Consider the following 26,154-nt stretch of genomic DNA (forward strand, 5'->3'; position numbering starts at 1 on the left):
CTAAGTCATAATTTGATTTGCTTGGTTTATGCTTAGTAAGTTCATGTCAGCCAATTGTGGTTTCTTCAGTAAACCAAATAAACTATTGTTGATTGTGAAATGTGAAGTTAGTCATAAGTTTTGTTAATGCTAAAGCATAGTTACAGTTTTACTAGAATACATCTCAGGATTCTACACTGCATCTTTCTCATTTCTCTTACATACAGTAACTGCCCCCACACCCCAAAAATATCTCTGAAGTGAGGTTGGTATAGGACAGATCAAGATCCAAATCCCCACCCACCCCCATCCCTGAAAGCCAATACAACAGTTTTGGATATTTACTCTCTTGCTAACATAACCTACTTCAATGGATTTCTATAAGAATAATATGGACCAGATAATGGGAACCAGGACAATAGGAATCACACATTATCTTGAGATTTAAATGAAATACAGCAATAATACTAGCCTGCCATGCAGAGATGTGGTTAGAATTATTGAGCTAATATTGGTGAAATGCTTGCAAGTCTTACATGACCTAATTATGTGCTGGGTTCACAGTCAATTATATGGGTTTAAAAAAAAACAACCTTATGGATCAATTGACAATTGAACACAAAGGTGTGTTCATGGGGTTTCTAGCCACTGTGATTGAAGGCTGAACAAAAACTCAAATACATTGTTTTATCAGAAGGCAGTATCAAACACTGGAAGTGAATTCTGGCAGAAATAAAATAGGAGACAATGCCTTTTCTTTATCATTATATTCCTACAATAATTTTCATTTCAGCTGTTAAGTATAGCATTCAGAATTAAAATTTGCTTCATAAACAGTTAAGCATATTGCTTGTGTGTGTGTGTGTGTGTGTGTGTGTGTGTGTGTGCGCGTGCACACATATGCGTGTGTGTGTTCCCCTTATGTGCATGTTATGCTGAAAAATATTCCCTAGCTAGGAAATCTATAGAAGCCAGTAAAAAATGAATCTACATGAGTAATAATCTTCCCTTTTTTTAAAAAAAAAGGAAATGAAAAAAAAATCTTAAATAGCTGTATCCACTCCCTTTTCATATATATACTGCAGGCTCCTTCTTTTAAAAAATAGAGACTGAATTAAACCCAACACCACACTGAATGTTATTTTTTCTTCTGGCAGTGGATATGTTGTTAATCTGACCATCAAAAATTGGACAATCTCAAGGTGACAGAAATGAGGTATGGAAAACAAACTTCCTTGTTCCCATTTAGCTCAGATAGTTCAGATTTGATAGCCCATATTTTTGTGTATTTGTGTGCATTATACAGAGGAAAGGCATAGCATAAGCTGAAATGTTGAAAAGAAGAGCTTAGCCCCCTTAATATCCCAATTCATCTCTGTGTTGCTTTCCACACACACGAATAGACATGAAGAAAGTAGCTGCTGATGACAACTTTAAACACAAAGGAAAAGTGATTAAAAAACCTTTCTCCCTCTTTTTTTTTAAATTCCATTTATATCCCGCCCTTCTCCGAAGACTCAGGGCGGCTTACAAGCTTAGCAGTAGCCTTCATTCTATGTATATGCCTGCTTATTAGGGCTTTCACACACACCCCAAGCGGCATTATTACAAAGTCAGCTTAATTGCCCCCAACAATCTGGGGGCAATCTGTTGAACAGCTATGGGGACAGAAAGAAAGAGAGAAGTTCCTTTGCTAAAAACTCATGCCTCCAATACATTTCATCTACTGAAATAAAATGACACATAACTTATTCTTAAAGGTAGGCTGTTCCCAAAATACGATTTAAGAAACTGTACCCATGGCTATATGCAGCTCTTGAGCTGGTATGTTCAGCCTGCAGGGACCCAATCCAACTATATCACATGATTTCAATTTTTTGCAGTTTTAAGGCAGCAAACACACAAAACTGATATATATCCTTAAAATGGGCTTAGCAGCATTTTTTAAAGAAAAAAATCAATCCCACTCAGAAATGTGTGCCTCTGCTGTGCTCAATGGTCCATTTTGTAGTGCTGCTCTACCTGTTGCCCCCACCCAGCAGTTAAACTCACAGTTAATACAAAAACAGCTAAAGCAGCCTTAAAATGTCTCATTTCTGGCATAAGGAAAACTGCAATTGATCTGAATATTAAAATCAAGCTTGTTCATGAAGGGCAAGAAAACAATCATTACATTTCAGACAGAAAGGACAAACCTCAATGCTTATTTCTGGTGAAAGTTTCAGCTGGAAAATGGTAAAATCACCCAACCTTTTGGCATCAAATGCTTTTATCTACAGCTTTTTCTCCTGGCTTTTATAAACCCAATGGAAGCTATGCTGTAAACATATGTCTTGGGAAAAGGGGTTTGGGGAGAAGATGAAAGCTTGGGATGGGGGAACAGTTAAGCACCTGCTCTCCTCCTATCTTCTCAATTGACATTCTATGCTGACAGAAACAGCCTTCTGGGTTTTGCCATCCAATGTGTTCTCATATGCGTGGAGAGTTCTGTCTTTTGAACATGTACCTTGCAAAGCCATTTGCATTTTTAGCCTATGATGTCTGAAATCAGGCACAACTGGGAGATCAGGGTGTATTAGCCAAAGCCAGTCTAGTGGTCATGGGGCTTGCAGTATTCCTTGGGGTGTGAATAGCAATCAAACACAATAAAATGTCTGAGCTACAAAACAGAAACACAGAAAATGCCTGTGATTTAGATAAAGTGCATCACTTTATGTTGCAGGCTGAATTCAGACAGCAGACAAATGTTAAAGACATCTAGAACTGCCATGGATCACAGAGTGGATGGCATCTGAGCTGTTCATCTACTGAGCAAGAGAAACTTGTTCCTTCTTTTGCTGAAGCGAACACCCACAGATATCTCTTCTGCAAGTTCATCTACACGTATATTATTCTACCACTCTGTGATTATTTCACAGATGTTTAGAGACAGAAGGGGTCTTTGAGGATATCCAGTCTAACCTTTGTTTAGGACCATGATCTTCTGTTTGCAGTATCAGAGAAAGATAGCTGCTCTGCCTCAACCAGTTAATCCCGCTAAAACGGTATAGTTAAACCAGTAATATTCCTTCTCCCACCAGAGTCATAGTGTCCATTTGAAATCTAGCCAATCCACAGGTGGCACGATTTGCGGGTAACTGGCACAATTGGTGTACATCTCAAAGTTTTCTGCAATTTTTTTTCTCTGCAATTGTCTCCCACTTTCTCAAGTGGCGAGAGGCAGGAGAGGAAAGGTAGAAAGTAAAAGTTATCCTGGGACTTCCGGTCCTGCATGGTAGTGACTGGTTGTGGGCTTGCGAACCGCTGCACCGCCACAGCCAAATTTTGTCCTGCCTGGAGACCCTAATGGTTCCAAGCTGCCCTGGAGAGGTGGCAAAGAAAGAAGGGTGTCCCGGCAACGGTGGTCATTCTGTTCGTCTTGGGGAAAGCCTTCTAACCCGACAGAAGAAAGGCTGTATTTTATCGATCAGCCCAAGCTACTTGCAACCGGAATCCAAAAGAACTAACCAGCAGTTCAGTAAACAGTGTGCTTGAAACTGAGTGAGGAATCTGATTATCCCTTCTCTATTCTACACTTAATTTCCTGGAAAAGATCCCCGAGAAGCAAAATACCTTTGAAAGTGAAGGAGTGGGACTTCCGCCCCATCTTTATATACTAACGGAAGCGGCTAATTAAAATTTCTATGGAGGATCAAAATATATGGTAGTAAAATAAATTTATAAATTTGAAAGCTAAAATTTAACTTTGGATCAGCTTAAGATTGTTGAATGATTAAGACTCTCATTTTAAAGACCATTGTTCATATTGAAAACTAAATAGATGCTGACACCTAGTGGTGGATGAAGATTATGACAGCTATGATTACCATAGAAAACTTGACAAAATCTGGGAAAAGCTAATCTGTCTTTGTGACCTTCAAAGCTTTAATAATAAAGAACAGCTGTGACAAAAAAAGACAGCAATCTGAGCTGCAGACAAAGAGAATTATAAACTTTAGGAAAAAAAATCTTTTTTGAACTCTTTGGATTACAAATATCTATTTAACCAGGACTCTAAAGCTATTTGCAGATAAGAAGGAAAACTCCAACTTTTGGCCATCATGGATCAGAGACATGTAGACAGAACACACCAAGAAAACATACAATACCCCTCAGTAGGAGATATATAGTATACTGCAATTAATTCAAATAACACTGAGTTCAAATCACAAAGAATTCCAAAAGAACTTTGAAAATACAAACCAATCTTTCTCTAAGTTAACTTTACAACAAAAAAAACTTCCAGGAAACAACAACAGAGAAGGAGCAGACAAAACAAATAAGTGGACATAAAATTGAAAATAGAGACTCAAAGACAGAATTTAACAAAGCAAGAAAACATGATTTAATCCTAGTGGGGGGAAAATTACAAGAAATTGTAATTGCATTCTCATTGCAAAGTTTAGGCTTAAACTGAAGAAAGTAGGGAAAAGCCCCAGGCCACTCAGGTATGAATTAAATCATATCCCTGTTGAATATACAGTAGAGGTGACAAACAGATTTAAGGAATTAGATCTGATAGACAAAGTGCCTGAAGAACTATGGACAGGGTTGCAACATTGTAGAACAGGTAGCAACCAAAACCATCCCAAAGAAAAAGAAATGCAAGAAAGCAAAATGGCTGTCTGAGGAAGCTTTGCAAATAGCTGAGGAAAGGAGGGAAGTGAAAAGCAAGGGAGAAAAAGAAAGATATGCCCAATTGAATGCAGAATTCCAGAGAATAGCTAGAAGAGATAAGAATGCCTTCTTAAATGAACAGTGCAAAGAAATAGAAGAAAACAATAGAATAGGGAGGACCAGAGATCATTTCAAGAAAATTGGAGAGATGAAGGGAACGTTTAATGCAAAAATGGGCATGATAAAGGACCAAAATGGCAGAGACCTAACAGAGGCAGAAGAGATTAAGAAGAGGTGGCAAAATTACACAGAACTATACAAGAATGAACTTAACATCCCTGATAACCAAGATGAGGTGGTCACTGACCTCAAGCCAGACATCCTAGAATGTGAAGTGAAGTGGGCCTTAGGAAAGCTGAGCAACAACAAAGCTAGTGGAGGTGACAGTATTCCAGCTGAGCTATTCAAAATCTTAAAAGATGATGCAGTAAAAGTGCTACACTCAATTTGCCAGCAAATTTGGAAAATTCAATAGTGGCCACAGGATTTGGAAAGATCAGTGTACATTCCAATTCCAAAGAAAGGCAGTGCCAAAGAATGTTCAAACTATCACACCATTGCACTCATTTCTCATGCTAGTAAAGTTATGCTTAAAATCCTTCAACCTAGACTCCAGCAGTATGTGGATCGAGAACTACCAGAAGTACAGGCAGGATTTCAAAGAGGCAGAGAAACTAGAGATCAAATTGCCAACATACGCTGGATCATGGAGAAAGCTAGAGAGTTCCAGAAAAACATCTACTTCTGCTTCATTGACTATGCTAAAGCCTTTGATTGTGTGGATCATAACAAACTGTGGCAAGTTCTTAAAGAGATGGATGTACCGGACCATCTTATTTGTCTCTTGAGAAACCTACATGTGGGCCAAGAAGCAACAGTGAGAACTGGACACGGAACCACTGATTGGTTCAAAATTGGGAAAGGAGTCCGGCAAGGCTGTATACTGTCGCCCTGCCTATTTAACTTATATGCAGAGCACATCATGAGAAAGGCAGGGCTAGATCAATCAAAAGTTGGAATTAAGATTGCCAGAAGAAATATCAACAACCTAAGATATGCAGATGATACCACTCTAATGGCAGAAAGTGAAGAAGAACTAAAGAGCCTTTTGTTGCGGGTGAAGAAGGAGAGTGCAAAACTTGGGTTGAAACTTAACATTAAGAAAACCAAGATCATGGCATCCAGCCCTCTCAATTCCTGGCAAATAGATGGGGAAGAAATGGAGGTAGTGACAGATTTTATTTTCCTGGGCTCCAAGATCACTGCAGATGGGGACTGTAGCCAAGAAATTAAAAGACGCTTGCTCGGGAGGAAAGCCATGGCAAATCTAGACAGCACACTAAAAAGCTGAGACATCACCCTGTCAACAAAAGTGCGTATAGTCAAGGCTATGGTCTTCCCAGTTGCAATGTATGGCTGTGAAAGTTAGACCATAAAAAAGGCTGAGCACCAAAGAATTGAGGCCTTTGAACTGTGGTGCTGGAGAAGACTCCTGCGAGTCCCTTGGACTGCAAGGCAATCAAACCAGTCAGTCCTAGAGGAGATCAACCCTGACTGCTCTTTAGAAGGCCAGATCCTGAAGCTAAAACTCAAATACTTTGGCCACCTAATGAGAAGGAAGGACTCACTGGAGAAGAGCCTAATGCTGGGAAAGATTGAGGGCAAGAGAAGAAGGGGATGACAGAGAATGAGGTGGCTGGATGGAGTCACTGAAGCAGTAGGCGTGAGCTTAAATGGACTCCAAAAGATGGTAGAGGATAGGAAGGCCTGGAGGAACGTTTTCCATAGGGTCACGATGGGTCAGACACGACTTCACAGCTAACAACAACAACAACAACAACAAGCTTAGGAGGGATATATATTTTAAGAAGTATTTTACTTTTTATGTTTCTTTACTCTTGCTCTCTTTTCCTTTTCTTTACTGTTTTTACCTATTCTTTAAGAAATATAAAAGTGTTGAGATGGTTTATATGGGAAAAATGGATTTAAATCTTTAAATGTAATTCTTGAGAAAATCTTAACCAGCAAGAATACTTTGAACTTTATGGGAGAAACAAATCTAAATAAGGACTGTAATAGGATATAAGATGAGGCCACCAGAATGATTAGATAGAAAAGAAATATTATATTGATGATCATTATTTCTAGAAATATTGGAGAAAAATCATATATGTAACTGTTATTTATCAAAATAATAAGAACTGTATTATTTCAAGGTTTACAAATAAGACATTTTGGGGAAAAGGGGAAATCAACTAAATGTACTATGTGGATTACGGATTATTTATTTTTATTTTTATTTTAATCCCATTTATATCCCGCCCTTCTCCGAAGACTCAGGGCGGCTTACAATTTAAGCACAAACAAATGTGCTTAGCAATAAGAAATTAACCAATTAATTAATTAATTAATTAATTTTTTTTATTTTAATTCCATTTATATCCCGCCCTTCTCTGAAGACTCAGGGTGGCTTACAAGCTTAGCAGTAGCCTTCATTCTATGTATATGCCTGCTTATTAGGGCTTTCACACACACCCCCAAGCGGCATTATTACAAAGTCAGCTTAATTGCCCCCAACAATCTGGGTCCTCATTTTACCTACCTCGGAAGGATGGAAGGCTGAGTCAACCTTGAGCCTGGTGGGATGCGAACCTGCACTAATTGCAGGCAGCTGGTGTTACTTAAGGAGGCATTAGCCCACTGCTCCACCAAGGCTCTGAATTAATTAACCAATTGTTAATTATTATTTTTTTACAAATGTAAACCCAGCAAACACACTGTTTACCAACTATTAACTGATTTATGTTTTAAAAAAATCAATAAAATATATGGGGGGGGGGGAAGAAAGCAAAAGTTATCCCAAGAGAAAGCAAATTCCCCCCTTCCCAAGCAGAATAGCAGGCCCCAAACAAGAGCATATATGCAAGGAAAAACAAGGTTTTTAGGGACCTGACACAGTTCATCTAATCTCAGTTCAACTTCTTTCTTTAGCTTAGCCATGGAGATTCATTACCTTCTGATGAATTATTTCAAACAGCACATTATTATGTTTAATGCCATGGACAGGTCCATACAGTTTTCTTGATAACCATATGGAAATGGGCAGTCCCTGTTTTATTCAGGTTGTATTTTATCAGTCCAGTTTCTAATCCTCTCTAGTACTCTCTGTTGATCTTTCACTCAATTTATCGAAGTTCAGGAAAAACTGTGAAATGGCAACATAAGCTCATGTTTTCTTTGCAGCTGTGATTTGTGGTATGTAAACCATACATTTTATTTTGAAACAAATGCTTGTGTATAACTAAGACAAATTTGCCAGTGTGTTTAAAAGAAAGCAAAATAATATGGCCAGTGCTTTTTTTGTAAAAGAAAAAGGTGCCTGAACTCACACACGTCATACAACCTGTTGTGTACTGGGTTCCTTGCGCAGGAATGAAGACGAGGTGAGTGAGTTCAGCAAAGATCATGGTTTATTGCTTGCAGGATCTGAACTAGAGAACAGGCTGCAGCTGCAGCAATTTATACCTTGGCCCCTAGGCGGCGGCCAATAGGTATGAAGCAACCTATTGCCGCTTAGGGGCAACCAATAGCAGTGCTGGAGACGGGTTGTCTAAGATGCTGGGAGCCGTTAGCTAGCTCCCTTCTCTCGCAACCTACCAGCCATTACCACGTGGTGTTAACAAGCAAGCCCAATACATAACACCCCTCCCCCCTTAGAACGAACAACGCTATAGCAACAATATTAATTACAGCAATACACTTTACAAGACTTAACACTGGTGTGAATAGGTTCCACTTAGCAGCACAATAAAGTACTTACAATATTATAGCTCCATTGTCCATTACAATTTTGTAGGTCAGCATTAAATACAAGGTACATACAACATTATAGCTTTATTATTACAAAACAAAATCTTTCAGATAAGCAGGAGGTTTGCGTGGCCTTGTGGAATGCCTGTGGGACCCAGGCACGTCCTGGCCTACCAGCTTGCCCACCGGGCTGGGTAGACCAGTGTGTCTTAGTTCAACTGATTCTGAGTGGCTTAGTGCTCTCTGGCTGGCCTTTCCAGGTTGGCCCACCCCAGAGTCACTTTGTTCAGCAGAGTTAGCACAGTGGCTGTAGCCATCAGGTTGGCTTTCTCCATCAGAGGACCCATGTTGCACTTCCGGGCTCCCCTCCTCTACGGCCAACTCCTCATTGCTTGGGCTGTGTGAGCTTTCAGGGTCTATGCATGGGCTGGCTTGGCTGCTGGTTTGTGGACCTGCGTAAGGATTTATGACGAAGTCCTTGTTTTGTGGCCATTCAGGAAAGCGCTTCCTAAGCTGATCTATGTGGCACCGTACAACTTGCCCGCCTTCCAGTCCCACTTCGTAAGAGAGGGGGCCTGACATTTTAATAATTTTTCCAGGCACCCACAAATTCCTATGCCTATAGTTCTTGGCCCAAACTTGTCACCCACTTGCAACCCCCTCGGGGGTTTTGGGCATGAAGCTTCTGCTGCCAACCTATCTGGATGCAGCCTGTCCAGTTTTGTGATCAGTCGCCTCCCCTAGCGCAGCTGTACTGGGCTTTTCCCTGTAGCCGTGCAGGGCATGGAATGCTGGCAAAGTAAAAAATCTGCCAATCTGTGATGCCAGTCCCCAGTCACTATACGCTTCAGTAACTCTTTTGTGGTCCGGACCATCCATTCAGCTTGACCATTAGAAGAAGGGTGAAATGGGGCCGACGTTGTGTGCCTGATGAGGTTTGCTCTCAGGAATGCCTGAAATTCTGCCGCTGTAAATTGGCCTCCATTGTCAGATACTATGATGTCTGGCAGCCCATGTGTGGCAAAGAGTTTCCTAAGCTCCTGGATGGTCCTAGCAGTAGTCATGTTAGCAACTGGAATTACTTCAAACCATTTAGAGTGGCTGTCGACCACTATAAGGAAGAGCTGTCCCTGAAAGGGCCCAGCGAAGTCTATGTGAATTCTAGACCAGGGAGTGTGAGTCTCCTCCCACCTGTGAATTGGAGCATGTGGCATTTCAGGCCTTGATTGCTGGCATGTGTAACAACCATGCACCTGGGCTTCAATGGCCTTGTCTAAACCTGGCCACCATAAGTAGCTTCTAGCTAAAGCTTTCATACGGACAATACCCGGATGACCTTCGTGTAGTGATTGTAAGACCCTGTCTCTTAGTGACGTGGGGACTATGACCCTGTTCCCCCATAGGATACAACCCTTGTGAGCTGATAGCTAGTGTCTTCTAGTAAAATAACTCTGGAATTCAGGCCCTGGGCTTTTATCCAGCCATTCTGTGTGTATCCAAGAAAGTACTCTACTTAATGTCTTATCAGCTGCTGTTTCTGCAGCTATGTCCCCTGTGTGGAGAGGAAATTCTGGCAAGTCCTGGATGGACAATACACGGGCCGCTGGGACCGGGTCTAGTTCGATTTGTGGCAGTGGAAGCCTGCTCAGGCCGTCTGCATGGCCCATTTCTTTGCTGGGTTTGTGAATCAGCTTAAACGTGTAAGCTGATAAAAAAATAGACCATCTCAGCATTCTGGGGGATAATATGTGGGGTATGTGTTTGTCTGTGGTGAATAACCCCAATAATGGTTTGTGGTCTGTGGTTTGTGGTCTGCCATATAAGTAGTCATGGAATTTTTTAACTCCAGCTACAATTGCCAATGCCTCTTTGTCAATTTGAGCGTAGTTATGCTCAGCAGAGGACAGTGTCCTTGAATAAAATGCAATGGGAACCTGGGTTCCATCTTTCTCTAAGTGACTCAAAACTGCCCCCACCCCATATGGGGATGCGTCACATGCTAAACAGACTGGTTTAGACTCTCTGAAATGAGTGATAGTGGAACTGACCGACAGAAGTGACTTCAGGTCCTGAAAACTTTTTTTGTGACTGCTGGTCCATTTCCAAGAAGCTTTTTTATCTAAGAGCCTGTGAAGTGGCTCTGCCACTGCGGCCTTGTTAGGAAGGAACGTATGGTAGACATTGAGGAGGCCCAAGAATGCTTGCAGCTCTCCTTTTGTTTTAGGGCTCAGTGCCATCTGAATGGCCTTTACTTTGGACTCAGCTGGGTGGATGCCATTGGCATCAATGCAAAAACCCAAAAATTCAATTGAGGGAACCCCAATTCTACATTTGCTCTTTTTTAGTTTGAGGCCTGCTTCACGCAGCCTCTGCAGGACGGTTCTGAGTCTCCTTGCTAGCACTTCTGTGGATTCTCCAGCAATAAGCATGTCGTCAAAATAGGGCCAAACCCCTGGGATGCCTTTGAGTGTGCATTCCATGATTCCCTGAAAAATGCCCAGGGCTACACTGAACCCAAATTGCAAGTGCTTTACTCTAAAAGCCCTCCTGTGGGTCACAATTGTCTGTGCTGCGGCCATGGCCTCATCAACAGGTAGTTGCTGATAGGCCTGCACCAAATCTAATTTTGCAAAAGTGGTGCCACCCTGCAAAGATGTTAGGATGTGGCTCACCACTGGGACTGGGTATGTGTGCTGTTTAAGGGCCCGGTTAATTGTACATTTGTAGTCTGTGCATATTCTGACTTCCCCGTTGGCTTTAAGTGGTGTTACAATAGGAGTTTCCCACTCCCCACCATCTACTGGTTGCAACACACCCTGTTCCACAAGCTTGTCTAGTTCCATGTCAATTTTGTGCTTGAGGGCAAAGGGGACCCTGTGAGACTTAACCCTGATGGGAACCATGTTTGGGTCTAATTTAAATGCTATTGGCAGGCCTATGTAAGTTCCTAGGGCTGAATCAAATACGTCTGCGAAGTCCTCGCAAACTGATGCTAGACTCGCTACTTGTGTCCGGTTAATACGTTACTTGGATGCCTAGTGCATCAAACCAATCAAGCCCAATTAGGCTCATTCTCTGGCCCCCTACTACAACAACATCCAGGTGCCCCGAAAACCCTTTACATTTAACGGCCAAGGTGGCTTCACCCTTGACTACAACTTTTGCGTTCTGGAAATTTGTTAAAGTATGTCAGAGGGCCTCAGCTTGGCCCATCTCCTACTGTGACTGCACAAGGCATTAAATGTGTCCAGAGAAATAATGGAAACGGCGGAGCCTGTGTCCAGGTCCATCTTGCAGGGGACCCCTTGCAGCTCCACCTGGAGTCTATACTTGGGTTTAAGGGGGTGTCAGGCCTCGGTGTGACATACACTTTGGCGGCTTGAGCAAAAACCCATGCTGAATGGCCCCAGGGCCCCAGTACCTCTCCTAGTCGGATCGTCCGACTGGCGATGTGATGGCCGGTCCCTCTGGCAACCTCTGCAACCTGCTGTGATGTGGCCGGTTTTCCCACAGGCCAAGCACGTGGCTGTCTGGAACCTGCAGTCCGAGCGTTGGTGGCGGCCCCCACAACCTGGACATCTAGGCAAGGGATCTGCCTTGTAATTAGTCTCTTGCTGCTTGCTGTTGTGGTGCTGTGGGTCGGGCTGTCTGTGCAGCTTGTAGACTTCGGCGTCTTCTTCTGACTCCTCGGTGAGTTTGACGTCCTCATGGTGGACGGCTTCTTCACATTGTGTCATTTTGGCGGGCCGGATCGTTCGGACAGCTCCACCAGCAGCTTTGTCTGCCATGACCTCGTTCTGGGCATCTGCGAATGACAGGACCTCTCTGGCAAAAAGTTTTTGCTGCAGCTTTCAATTGTGGAGGCCGCAGATGAGCAGGTCTCGAAGTCGCTCTTCAACGTCTGAAAATCAGCATAGGCGTGCGGCCTGCCTCAAGGCCGCAATGTATTCAGATGCTGTTTCTCCCGGCTGCTGTATTTGTTGTTCGAAGGCGTAGCACCATGCAATGACCGACATCTTTGGTTGGAAGTGTTCTCCGAGCTTCTTCTTCAGTTCGGCATAGGAGATGGATTCCATGGTGTGGGCGTGAACAGGTTTTCGGCCAGATTGAACGTCGCCAGGCTGCACACAGAGAGCAGTGTGGCGGCCTTTAGTCCATCCTCTGCGACCTGGTTCACCCGAAGGTAGTTCTCGATTGGGACAGGTACGAGGGCCATCCTTCTGGTTTCTTGATGTCAAACTCTTGCAGCCTTCCGACCTTGGGCATTCTGCTGGTCTTCGCGGCTGGCTTCTGCTTATTCTAATCCTGCCTCTCCGTTGCTCAGGGACTGGTCCTCTGAGCATGTGGTTGCTAGCGTGGCTTGCTAGCTGACTGTAGGGGGGGGAGAAAATTGCTTTTCCTGCCAGGCGTGCGCTGCCTCTCCCCTAGTGACTTTCAGCTCCGACGGAGAAGCTGGATCCCATCCTCATCGCAAGTGTTGTGTACTGGGTTCGTTGCGCAGGAATGAAGACGAGGCAAGTGAGTTCAGCAAAGATCATGGTTTATTGCTTGCAGGATCTGAACTAGAGAACAGGCTGCAGCTGCAGCAATTTATACCTTGGCCCCTAAGCAGCGGCCAATAGGTTTGAAGCAACCTATTGCCACCTAGGGGCAATCAATAGCAGCGCTGGAGATGGGTTGTCTGAGATGCTGGGAGCCATTAGCTAGCTCCCTGCTCTCGCAACCTGCCAGCCATTACCACGTGATGTTAACAAGCAAGCCCAATGCATAACACAACCTGCCTTGCCTACCCTACAAGGTTCCATCCAAAAAAGGTGCCGGAACTCCGTTCTGAGCATTCTATGACAAAAAAAAAATCCCTGAATATGAAACTACAATACTGTACTGTGCCCCACCAGTTGTTAACATATATTTAAAATAAAAAACCCAGCACAGCCGGGCAGATAGACAAACATCCAGTTACTTCCATGTTTTTAGAGTAATCTGAAACAGCAATATGACCTTCTGTTTCTCCTGCCTCCTAGCATGTGTGTCCTAACAAGAATGAAGCACACTCAACCTTCAGGTGTCTCTCAGGAGTTACAGCCATTGCCATACTATATATTGATGTGTGGCGCTTGATTGCATTAAAAATACAGAAGATGCTGTGTTGTACTTCTACACATTGCCAACCAAGTTGCAATTGCATTTCTAAAAAAAGAAACACCAGCGTGGCAGTATGTCTGAAACAAAAGGGGTTTAGTGCACACACTCTGTTCAAATGGTGAGGAAAAAAGACACTGGGATACCAGCATACCCATGCCTTTCTCATTAATCCTCACAGGCATTTTAGCTGGTTCTTTGAAACAAGCAAATTTTATTCCTAGAGATACCAAAACTCTTGATTACTTTTGTGATTTTGAACCTAGAGAGGTGCAGGCTCATTTGGCAGTAAATGGCCCAAAGCTCAGTTTTTCTGAAGTGGAAGGAGGAATGATGGTTGGTTTACTATTGCTTCCAAGGCAAAACCAAGAATTCAGGATCTATGCAACCAGTGATTTGAGCAAAATGTTTTTGGTACATACGCTGAGGATAAGGAAGAAACCAGAAAGTGATGGCTTTGAAAAATAACAAAACATTCATCATTTGGAGACATAAGATGAATGCAAGGAGAAAGTGGATATGTTTAGTTACTCATAATAGCTGCAAAGGGAAGGCACAGTAGCAGTTCTCACATCAGTTCATGGTTCAACTGAGATACAAAGCCGGCTCTCTTTGGAACAAACCCAGTGATTCTGCAGAGGATGCTTAAATAAATAATGCTGTACAATCCCCTATTTAATAAAAAGAAAAAGCTCATGTTGAAGTTACAAAATTGTAGAGCTGCATTTCCCAATCTGATGCTATCCAGACATTTCAGACAGGAGGACAACTGCTATCTTTGGTAGTCAAGCTGGTTTTCTTCTAGTCCAGCTATGGTGCAGTTCAAAACTCAAAATAACCTTCTTACGATTGACAATGCTGGAGCTCTGCAGGGCTTGGGAGTGAGCCATTTTCTAATTTACAGTAAGTGTGGCCTAAGCTTATCTGCCACCGCTAATCTTGAGCTTCTCCAGTACAGAATTCTACATCTTCTGTTAGCTCAAGCATTGTGCCAAGCTCTGCATGGCCTTCCAAGGACCAAACTCCAAAAGGACATCATCCTTACTGACTTCCAGAATTCCCGAGTAGCCATCAAAGGCGAGACCACACTGGCCGTCAAATTCAAGGGGTTTGGGGGGGCCTAGATGTGATTGTGGTAGAGGGCCAGAGAACAGGTTTAATAGGGCTTGATTGGTTTGATGCACTGGGCATTCAAGTAACTGGGATCCACCAGACAAAAGCGGAGAACTTGGTGTCAGTTTACGAGGAATTCACAGATGTTTTTGACACGAGCCTGGGAGAGTACAAGGGCCCTCCGATAGCCTTTAAGCTTGATCCTGCCGTAACGCTATTAGGATCAAGCCCCATAGAGTGCCATTTGCACTAAAACACAAAATCGATGCAGAGCTGGACAAGCTACTCAATCGGGGGTACTACAGCCCGTAGATGGGGGAGAGTGGGAAACTCCCAATGTCACGCCACTTTAGGCCAATGGGGAGGTCAGGTTTTGCGCTAATTACAAGTGCATCATAAATCGGGCACTACAGCAGCACACATACCTGGTGCCAGTCGTTAGCCACATTTTGGCATCGCTGCAAGGGGGTACCATGTTTGCTAAGTTAGATTTGGCACAGGCCTATTAGCAGTTACCTGTGTATGAGGCCCTGTTATTCAAGGCTGCACAAACAATTGTGACACATGGAGGGCTTTTAAAGTCAAACGCCTCCAGTTTGGGGTTAGCATAGCCCCAGGAATCTTCCAGGGAGTTATGGAGTGTACGCTCAAGGGCATTCCGGGGGTTTGCCCTTATTTTGATGATGTGCTCATCACTGGTGAGTCCACTGAGGTACTTGCAAGGAGGCTCAAAGCCGTCCTTCAATGGTTCTGCACAACGGGGCTCAAATTAAAAAGGAACAAGTGTAACATTGAGGTCCCTTCCACTGAGTTCCTGGGATTCCGTATTTATGCTGAAGGCATCCATCCTGCAGAGTCCAAACTAAAGGTCATTCATCTGGCACCTAGCCCCAGGTTAAAAGGAGAGCTTCAGGCATTCCTGGGTCTCCTTAATTTTTACCATGCATTCCTTCCTAACAAGGCCACAGTGGCAGAGCCATTACACCAGCTCTTAGACAAAAACACTCCATGGAAGTGACCAAGGTTCATGAAAATAGTTTTAAGGCAGTAAAATCACTACTGTCCTCCAATTCAGTGCTTATGCACTTTAATGAAACATTGCCTGTATGCATTGCGTGTGACACATCCCCTTATGGGGTGGGAGCTGTTATAAGTCATTTGTCTAGTGTCTTGAGGGCTAACCTCATAAGACATCCCTTTTACCCCTCAACTAATGGGCACTGCCTGGCTGAGGAATTCTGGGAGTTGAAGTCCACAAGTTTGAAGACCCCCAATATTCATAACCTTCTGTAATTACAACGGCACTAAAAAAAAGTGACTTACAATCCTGCAGCATTCCCACAATTACATAACCAAAATATGGGCATTTAGCAACTGGCATTTATTTATTATGGTTGCAGCATCCTGGGATCATGTGTTCACCATTTGTGATCTTTCCAGCTGGCTTCCAATAAGGTAACTCAAGGGGGGAAGCCAGATTTTGCTTACTGACTGTGTGATTCACTTAATAACTGCAGTGATTCACTTAACAACTCTGGAAAAAAAGGGTCATAAATGGGTGTGACTCACTTAACAACTGCCTTGCTTAACAATAAAAGTTCCATATCTAATTGGAATTGAAATCTCAGAGTATCCCAAACTTACTAATAAGGGTCTCTATTTGTAAATGGGCACTGTTTTAGTTGCCTGGCAACAGCCCTATCTGCCTCACACGTAAAATAAAGGGAATCATTCTGCTCTTAAGCATGGAAGTTCCATTTCAGTGCAACAGTGTACAGGATTATATTCCATTAATATATGCCATCATCTTTTAAAAGCAGTAGAGAAACCTGTTGCATCCTCTGGGACAAAATGCGCTAAAGATTCTCCTTGAAAAAAAGGATGTCTTAGGCAAGAGAGGTGGACCACACTGCTGAGCATTACTCACAGACATAAGTGAAGCTATCCTCTTCCTCCGATGGGGTTGCTGTAGATGGCAGCCATGGTTGGGTGGGCTGCAGAACCTGTTCTTCAAGTTCTTCCTTCTTGGTCAATTTGTCAAGCTTTTCCTTGCCATCTGGCTCCTTCACTTCAGTCAACACCTCATAGGCATCCTCTTGATCAGTCATTTCGGACAACTCTTGGACTTCTTGCAAATGCTTCAGAAAGAAGATCCACAAAGAAAGTTACAGAAAACAGTTATTTTCACATGGCATTCCCCTCTTGGAAATCTGGGAGGGGCACAAGGTAAAGCTGGCTGTCTCTCAACTTGTGTATTCTGTTTAAATTCCAAACACACAAACATCATGCCTTCCCTCCCCTTCTCTCCCACCCCGCAGCCTTTTTGCTCTCTCTCCCAAATACAGTCATGGGAAGTGGGCGGAACAGAACAGAAGGGGGGGGGGAAACTCCAGGAAAAAATCCAGATTTTTTTCTTCCTTTTTTTTAACAATATTTTTTTATTTCTCTTGGGTCACTGTTTAGGCTTAGTGGGAAGGAAGGAGGGGAGAAAGGGAAAAGGGAAAGGGGGAAGGGGGAAGGAAAGGAAAGGAAAGGAAAGGAAAGGAAAGGAAAGGAAAGGAAAGGAAAGGAAAGGAAAGGAAAGGAAAGGAAAGAAGGAAAGGAAAGGAAAGGAAAGGAAAGGAAAGGAAAGGAAAGGAAATCTCCAGTTTGGGGAGGGAATCTTCATACCACTAGGATTTAAAAGCCCTAACATGAAACATATACTTTCATATAATAAAACAAAATTCTAATACTATTTGTATTTGATAAACTTATAGTCATTCTTCTATTGATTGATTCAATTTTTAGCTCTAAAATTCTGTATAAAAAAGACAGGCTGGTACCAGGATGCATATATGAATTCACATTCAATATTCGTTGCTACTTTGCAACTACCATTCTTCTGTTACCATAGCTCTGATCATACTGTTTGCTTTGCACAACTTTATTTTTTAAATAAAAATCTCTTTGCTGTAGGTTATTTTTCCCCCCTAACTAACTAAATCATCTTTCTGAACAATGAAAGACCCATTGATGTTAAGATAAAAATGAGCCATACCTACTCAGACAATCACTTGTCTGAGATGGTATAGCTTCTTATCCTGCTTGAGCAGGGGACTGGACTAGAAGATCTTCATGGTCCATTCCAGCTCTTTTTTATTCTGTTCTGCTCCCAGGGGAAACTAGACTTATTAACTGCTGGCAGGCCATATGCTAATATATCTGAGATAGGGTTGGCATCATCCATTAGCTTCCATCTCCTCTCCTAGATAACCACTGCCTAAAACCACCTGCCTTTTCCAGCTAGGCCAATATCTAGGACAATTTTTCTCAACCTGGACAGCTTTAAGATGTGTGGACTTCAACAAATGCTGTTTGAGGAATTTTGAAAGTTGAATTCTACACATCTTAAAGTTGCCCAATTTCTGATCTGGAATAGTGACTGCAAATCTTTTGGGCTTGGTGTGTCAAAAATTTGAAAAATTCCTAACATGATTCTGCTGGCATAACGCCACACACACACACACACACACACACACACACACACACACCCCTCTGAAACAAAAGAGAAACAATTCTTTAGACATTTATTTATAATTCAAGACACTTCTTGTTCACCAAACACAAAAGCTGATTTCACTTCATCGTTCATAGTGCACTCACTTTGGAGCCTGCAGTTGCAGATATCCTCTGCACTTGTGCCTTGAAAATGAGGTTTGCTGTGCAAACAACTGCCTTGTGAAGCAGATGGAAGATAGCTGAACTGTGCAGCTGCCATGTTCCTATCACATTTTGCAACTTGCTCTCTCTTTCACGTCAGCACCAATCACAGTTCTGAAATTGATAGCTCACGTGCTGATATGGATGGTGAGAATCCATTTTAAGCTTGGAGGGGGTGCAGGGTCACATATTTCTTGTACATTTGGTTCTTTCCGTTTCTTTGGTAACTCAAACAAGGAAAATAGTTCTTGTCAGGTGTTGGTGAATGCTGGTGTGTAACCCATAACACTGTGGCATGTCACTTTTGACATGCATTTCATATGATTGCCATCACTGATCTCGAAGATCAGAAAACAAATGAAGCTTCTGCTTTGCTTTTTAATATTCCCTCCACTGTTTCAGAGCCTTTTCCCATCTTACTGTTTCCAATCCACTCCTTGTTGAACTACATTTAGAGATTGGTTTTGTGAGATTCAAAAACACTTCTTTTTGCAGTCCTGTACAATGTTCAAAGGACCATTCTTTACAGTTGCTGTAGCCAATATCAATTCAAATTATGGTAGTGTGGGATTATGAGGGGCACATGACATAGATTTTATAATTTGTTTTTTTTTAATTGGAAAGTTTTACAGTACATTTTTAAATACAAAACCCCTCCCCTCCCCCTCCCCCTCCCCAAACCTCCCCAACTCTCCCCTCCCCTCCCCCCCCGACTTCCCAGAGCTAAATACAGGGTATAAAAATACAAACAAACATAATCTAAAATATGCAAACAACAATAAAATATTAAATTCTATCGCACTTTAACTCTTAATAAAATAACTACAAGCTAATTATACATCATATAAATCTGCTACTTATTCAAATGCTAAGTGAAACTTTTTAGTCCCATATTTATTCTGAATATAATCTATCCATCTCTTCCACTCCACAGTATATCTCTGTTGCGATTGATCTTTCAAATACGCTGAAATCTTTGCCATCTCCGCCAAGTTAGAAACTTTTAAAGTCCATTCTTCTATAGTCGGCAGTTCTTCCTTCTTCCAATATTGCGCTACTAAAAGTCTCGCTGCCGTAATTAAATTCAACATCAGCTTAGTGTTCACAACGGTAGTATCTGTAATAATGCCCAGTAAAAACAATTGTGGACAAAACTTTATCCTTTTCTTAAATATTTTTTGCATATTCCACCAAATTTTAATCCAAAATGCTTTAACCCTTTTACAAGTCCACCATATATGAAAATACGTTGCATCCTCACATCCACACCTCCAACATTTGGGCTGACAGTTCGGCTACATGCTTGATTTTATAATTTGTTAACTAACATAGTTACTTTGTATTTTAATTTAAAATACAATAAAATGTATTTAAATTTAAAATGTCTCTCTTTTATGAGGATTTATCAAACCACTATAGACTGGAATGTAGCAAAACTTTTTATCCTGTCGCTGTATGGATTGATTGATAGCTTCTAACATTCCTAAACTGAAAAGATAAACTACAGAAGAATGGATGGATACTATTTTCTAGTAAGAAAAAGTTTATTAGTGAAAACTGGCATCTAGTTTGTCTCTTCATGAATTCCAAACAAACTTTGTAGCTGATTTACTGTGCAAAGGAGAAGTCACTTTTATCTGTCCCATCAATTTTCTTCTTACATTTTCTTTGTTGTATTAGCTATAAAAAAGAATGTAAGTTGTGTCTCGGGACATATGTGAGTGTGCACTTTTTTTTTACAGGGGTCTACAAAAAAGCCAACATGGCTCAGCTTTTTCTTTTTCTTTTTTTGCATGCTTTGTAGGAGACATCTGCAATCTTGACTTTTTTGATCAATAAATGTCAACATGACAGTATAACTATGTGATTGAAGCCCTGGCAAGTTATACAGGCCTGTAAAAAGGCTCAGTTTTGATTAGACACTCAAAACTGCCATTGTGAATTTTTTTGAGTCGCTGCCTCTGTTTGACCCTGATCTTCATCTTCCCAACTGAGTTCCAGTAAGTCTGGATGTAGTTGCTTCCTGAACTTCTATCAGGGATAAGTTGTTAAATATGCACTATTCTTTCTTGAATATGGAGGTAGCGCTCTTTCCCTTTTACCTGAAATCTAGATAAGGCAGAACAGGAGATGCATCTCTTTTCATGGTGGTTGTTTACAAGTAGTTTTAGAGTATGTGATGCTACTATAAACCCAATGCTAGCATAACAATTAATAAAATCATTTTATTTTAGTAAATGCGGCAAAATAGACAGTTGGGGAATTAGATAACTGAACCAAATTATACTAGACTGCATACAAGTGCCAGAAATTAATCAAGCAAACAGACAAACTTAGAAACAGGGATAACCATGAGAATGAAGGCAAATCCACAGAGCAGAATCAAACAGTTCTGAAAATAAAGAAATAATCCCTGATGCTTTTGCTTATATTTTCCCTGCCTATTCTGTACTTTTAATTCTAGTACTTTCAGAACTTGAGTACCACGAAAAATCTGCTCCTTCATCCCTTCCTACTGCTCTCAGGAATCTACTGCCAATTTTGACTAGGAAAAAAAAAACTTCTACCTGCCTCCTCCAGCCTGGAAGGGGACAGTAGCTTTTGCAGAAATATCTGTTTTGTAGAAAGAAAAATATTATTTATTTAGTCTTGCATACAACATGAAGATCATCCCATCCACTATCAGTGTTATCACCTCCATCCACTACCAGTAATTCTCAAACTCGACAACTTTAAGACATGTGGATTTCAATTTCCAGAATTCCATGGTCAACACACTGGCTGGGAATTCTTAAGCTAAAGTTCAGTGTTTCTTAAAATTGCTAATTTTAGGAAACACTGCATTATATTATTTAATTTATCTCTGTGCATTTCTGCTATTGATTGATATAGCAGCATAGAACTGCATTATTTACGAATTTTAAAATGTGGTTAGAAACCACTCCTTGTAGTGTATCAAGCACTAGACTATTTTCAAATTTTTGCTTTCCTAGGCAGGGACCAAAACAGAAAGCTGATGCACTATGCTCATGACTATGCTCCTTTTATTTTTCTTATGTTGTCAGTTGTGGAAACATGGAGTACTATGATTTAGAAACTTAATAGGAACATATACCGTAAGTTTAGAAGTCACCCAGTTAAAAATGCTAGGTATTTAAACAATTGTATTTGTTCAGTAATAAAACAATGAGCATAGTATCTAGAAAATAAATGCAAATGCATGCAAAAGAAAAATTAAGATTCGTTAAACAGGATTCAGAGAGTAGTAGGTAATAGGTCCCAGATTTGTTGCTCATTCTTTAAGTTAGACGACTGCGTTCAAAAATTGTTCTGCAATGATGCACCTTGTTAACTGGTGGGTGCAAACAAACGAACAGTCAGAAGAATGTTAGCAATATATAGATATAGCCAACTGCAGGCAGCAAACATACCTTATTAATTCAACCTTTTATTTTCCCCAAGAATTGTGATGTGAGTTGAACCGAGAGAGAACAACCTGCTCAAAGTCACCCAGCTGGTTGTCATGCCTAAGTGAGGCCTCCTTGATAGTTGATTGATAGTCCCCTGGTTTCTAGGCCAGCACCTTTAAAAGTTGTTGAACTGAACAATCTGAACTCAAGTACTAAGTTTTTTCCCCCAAAATTTCTGCAAATGTATGTAAGGTATGGTAATTTTACTGAGATCTAGTTTGGTACGATGATAAAAAGCACCAACCTAGAAACAGAGAGACTATGAGTTCTAGTCCCATTTTAGGCATGAAGCCAGCTAGATGACCTTGGGCAGTTATTTTCTCTCATCTCTGAAAAGGACAAAATTTGTCCAGTCATCAGGAGTCAATACTGACTGACGGTGCACCCACACACCCACACACACAAACACCCACACACACCCACACACAAAGCATTGATAGAATTGTAATAGAAAAATACTAAAAAAGAAGAAATAAGATAGAATTAAAAGAGTTGTGATGGAAAGTATTGAGTGATTTCCTGATACAATGTAAGTGAATATATTACCCGACACACATATGGCTATCGTACTATCACCCACAAATACACACATACGTACTAGAAAATGAGCAAATCCTTTTGGTCTGTTAAGAATGATAAAAATCCTTCTTACAGAGTTACGATGGAAAACAAGTTGGAAAAAACCTAAACATATTGCTAAACATATTTGAGAGGAGAACTTAGGCTACTCTTGTTAAAAACTTGTCATAGTCACTTCAATCCCAGTCCATTGCTGATCCCCAAAGTTTCTTCTTCCTCTTCCTTGTTGCCGTAATTACTATACATCCACCCTCACTAAAAATATAATCAGTGGTAGCAGTGGCAATATTTTTATTTGTTGTGTGCTTATATACTGCATATGCACTATAGAAATAACAATGAAGTTACACCATAGTTTAAACGTGGTAATCTAGGGAAGGGATAAATGAGATTTTCTTTGTGAGTCTATCTATTACAGATAGCAAAAAGAATAGAATTATATCCAGTGTCTACATAAATGTTAGAAGCCATCATAAGAAACACTGGTTTTAAATTTAGCTTTTGTTTATTCATATTTCATATAAAAATCTTTGGGCTACAGCTTTGTGGTTGAACACATTGCTAGCATGCATCAAATACATATTAAGAATTCTCAAAAAGGATGAACTGATGTTCAATTAACACATATGGAGGAGGAATCAAAATAATAGTTTAGCTTCAGATTTAGGATGGTGAGACCCTAAAAGTAGTTCACATGGAGCCTCCCATACCCAATCAGTTTTCAAAGAGCTTTGATAACTAGGCAGCAATAATGCTACATTTATCCAGGCATGAGCCACCATTTTAATTCCTTGCATTGTTCTTGATAAAACATGACATTTTCCTGTGATTTACCTATGGTTAAGTGAGCTGTGTAAATCTGAGTACCATCATTTTTGGTTTAGAGTGAATGAAATTTAAGGCCAATGTCTACTCATGATCTCATTCACACTTGCCAAAAATGATGGCACCTCTGGCTTGAGATAAGGTGCTTAATTACAGGAGAACTGTAATATGTGGATAAGCAGCTACACAAAAATTACATTGATATGCATTTGTATTGAAAATGCTTTAGAAATATATGACATTGAAAAGCATGTGCTCTCTCTTTTCATGGGCTCTAGTTTTAACTTCCTTCCAAAATAAAATTCTTTGTATGAGAGAGAGAGAGAGAGAGGGAGGGAAGGCTGGCCAGATTCCTCTCTTCATAGCCCAAGCAACTACGCTCCTTGTGTGCCAATATTCGCAACTTGCTGCCCTCTAAATGTGCAGGGATTATGACTCAAAGAAAGGCTAGAAATTGTGAGAGGACCCTAGATTAGAAGAATCTGCTCCAGACTTTTCTCTTGTTCCCTTGACTCCCTGCTGTATCAGTGTGATTTCCAATATTGTAAATAGGCTTCTTTTTCAGTTTTTTTCTTGCCAAAGAGTAGCATGTCACCAGGATTGATTTCAGGTTTAATGAGATACTTGTCAAATTGCTTGGCCAGAACTTAAGTCTGAAAGAGGAGATTCATTAGCAACCATTCCACAAATGTGAGAAAGAGAAAAAAAAATTCCAGTTCTTCCTGATAAAGAAAAGAGTTGGAGAAAACGTAACTGGAGGAGCTGGAGAGCCAGAATGCCTGGCCCTGTTGCCAGATTTTGTAGTAAAGTATAACTTGCCAGGAGGGAAAGTCTGTTACGTAAAGTGGCTGCATGAATTTTGTAAGACTATTGCCGAGAAAAGATGAAGAAGATCTTTATGCCAGAGCCACCCAGGTTTATTTTAGGACTGTCTGGTTCTTCTTTTCTTGCCACTCTAATTTCAGTTCAGAATTTCCTGGGATGGTTCAATGACTTCTAAATCATTTCTTTCTCTCTCTTTTTGGGTGATACCTATTTAAGTTACTTACAAAGCAACTCAAGATTAATTCTTTCTAGCAAGCAAGCAAGGATCTTTGACTGGTAGTGGCACAAGAAGCTGCCTAAGGTTAGAGATTCCAGGGCAAAGACAATGTTTTTCTCACCTTGAGCATCAGAGCTTTTCGTTCTTCTTCAGAGCTGAGTTCATCTCCTTGTCCCTGAGCTGTACTCAACAGTATTCCCAGGAGCAGTAGCTGTACCAGAGGCCAAAGCTCCATGGTGTTTCTTTCTCTGCAGAGTTTTGTCCAAACAGTGGAAGAAGATACCAACTCTCTTGAATTTGCACAGCTATGGAGAAAGTATGAGTCTTCTTTTTTTATCCTGAAATTCACTGCTGCTCTGCCCAATCAGGCATTGGGGCAGAAATGAGGAGGGAGGAACAAAGCTGCAGCCATCCAAAAGCTGGAATGTCTAATCTGATCCAGATGTGGGAATATGAAGCCAAAACCTCACCCACACTGAACCTCAGCTCAGAACTGCCTGTGAGTTGTCACCTGGCCAGTTTAAATTTAATTTTTTCCTTTTCATAGAATAAAACTTCATGATGGCTACTATGGCAATGGTGACGATGGTTCCTAGAATTCAAGGAGAGTTAATCTCTGTGACGCAGAAGCATTTACACATGTATATATTTACATATGAAATAATGTAAACAATGCATTTTAGCTGGAAGATGCTGCATCTAATTCAAGAAAGACAATTCAATTTTAACCTAGTAATTTGTAAATGAGCAGTGCAAGTGGGAGTATAGAAAAAGGTATCATGGCAAGCCAGTCCAAAAAGCAAAGGACAACACAATACAAAATTTGCAAGTTTGACTTTCCAATAAGAAATGGTCATGCTGTGTGTGGTTCTCTCAAAATATATTACAAATGTAAGAGCTTTTTTGTATATGTATTATTAGTTGTTTCTTTGCAATTAGTTGGTGGCAAATGGATGCTGGGCAAAATATGTTTGTTTGTTTTTTATCCTCCCATCAGTATAGGAAAATCTGGTTAAGTACAGAAGACATATTACAGTCCTCAACCTATGCCCTTTTATCATTTATGTGCTGGTTTTTCCCTAGGCTTTTATTGCTTATTTTACTGTCATTTCTTCCAGTTCATGTGTTATGTATGTTGACATATAGTATATTATAACTTTTAACAAGGCAAACACCTTTAAATATGTAAAATTATTCACTACACCCCTTCCCCCATAGTGAGGAATTACCCTCTGTCATTCTGTCTCCCATAACTATATACACTTATTTACACTATACACAAAATTTACATTTGTTATTCCTTAAGTAACCCCCCCCCTAAGAACGCACATAATCAGTGAGGTAGCTTGGAGCCTTGTGCGGCCTGCTTGATCTTCTTGGGACTGGTTCTCCTGGTGGTGTGGTGCTGTTTTTTGACTCTCTTCCTTGCTGTGGATGTTGTGGTGGATTGTGGTGTGTGTGTGTGTGTGTGTGTGTGTGTGTGTGTGTGTGTGTGTGTGTTGAGGTGCCTGGGTTTTGTGTTATGCTGGGTTCCAGTGACTGCCTGGTTTCCCTGTCAGTCTCCTGCCTGGGGTGGGTTGCCCCTGTTTAGTTTAGTTTAGTTTAGTTTTATTGAATTTTTATACCGCCCTTCTCCCGAAGGACTCAGGGCGGTGAACAGGGCATATAAATAGAAATACAAAAGTTAAAAAAAGATTAAATTATTGCCCAATTAAAACAATCAAAATATAAAAAACATTAAAACCCTAACATTCCCCCATCAGGCCAGGCCAGCTT

General features: G+C 41.1%; 1 protein-coding gene across 1 annotated transcript in view; it reads right to left on the bottom strand.

Annotated features, from left to right (window-relative positions):
* The window catches only part of CLEC11A (C-type lectin domain containing 11A), a gene marked incomplete at its 3' end in the record, with an annotated part of 37,107 nt that extends 12,373 nt beyond the window's left edge, over positions 1–24,734 (bottom strand). Inside the window, exons 1-2 of the mRNA XM_081344724.1 lie at positions 24,500–24,734; positions 16,688–16,898 (exon numbers count right to left, since the gene is read on the bottom strand). Of these exons, the coding sequence (XP_081200850.1) occupies positions 16,688–16,898; positions 24,500–24,613 (325 nt within the window). The 5' untranslated portion in view covers positions 24,614–24,734. The remainder of the gene's footprint in view (positions 1–16,687; positions 16,899–24,499) is intronic.
* Positions 24,735–26,154: the final 1,420 nt, after the last annotated feature.

This window comes from Vipera berus, assembly GCF_964194415.1.
Source record: "Vipera berus genome assembly, chromosome: Z".
Lineage (NCBI taxonomy): Eukaryota > Metazoa > Chordata > Lepidosauria > Squamata > Viperidae > Vipera > Vipera berus.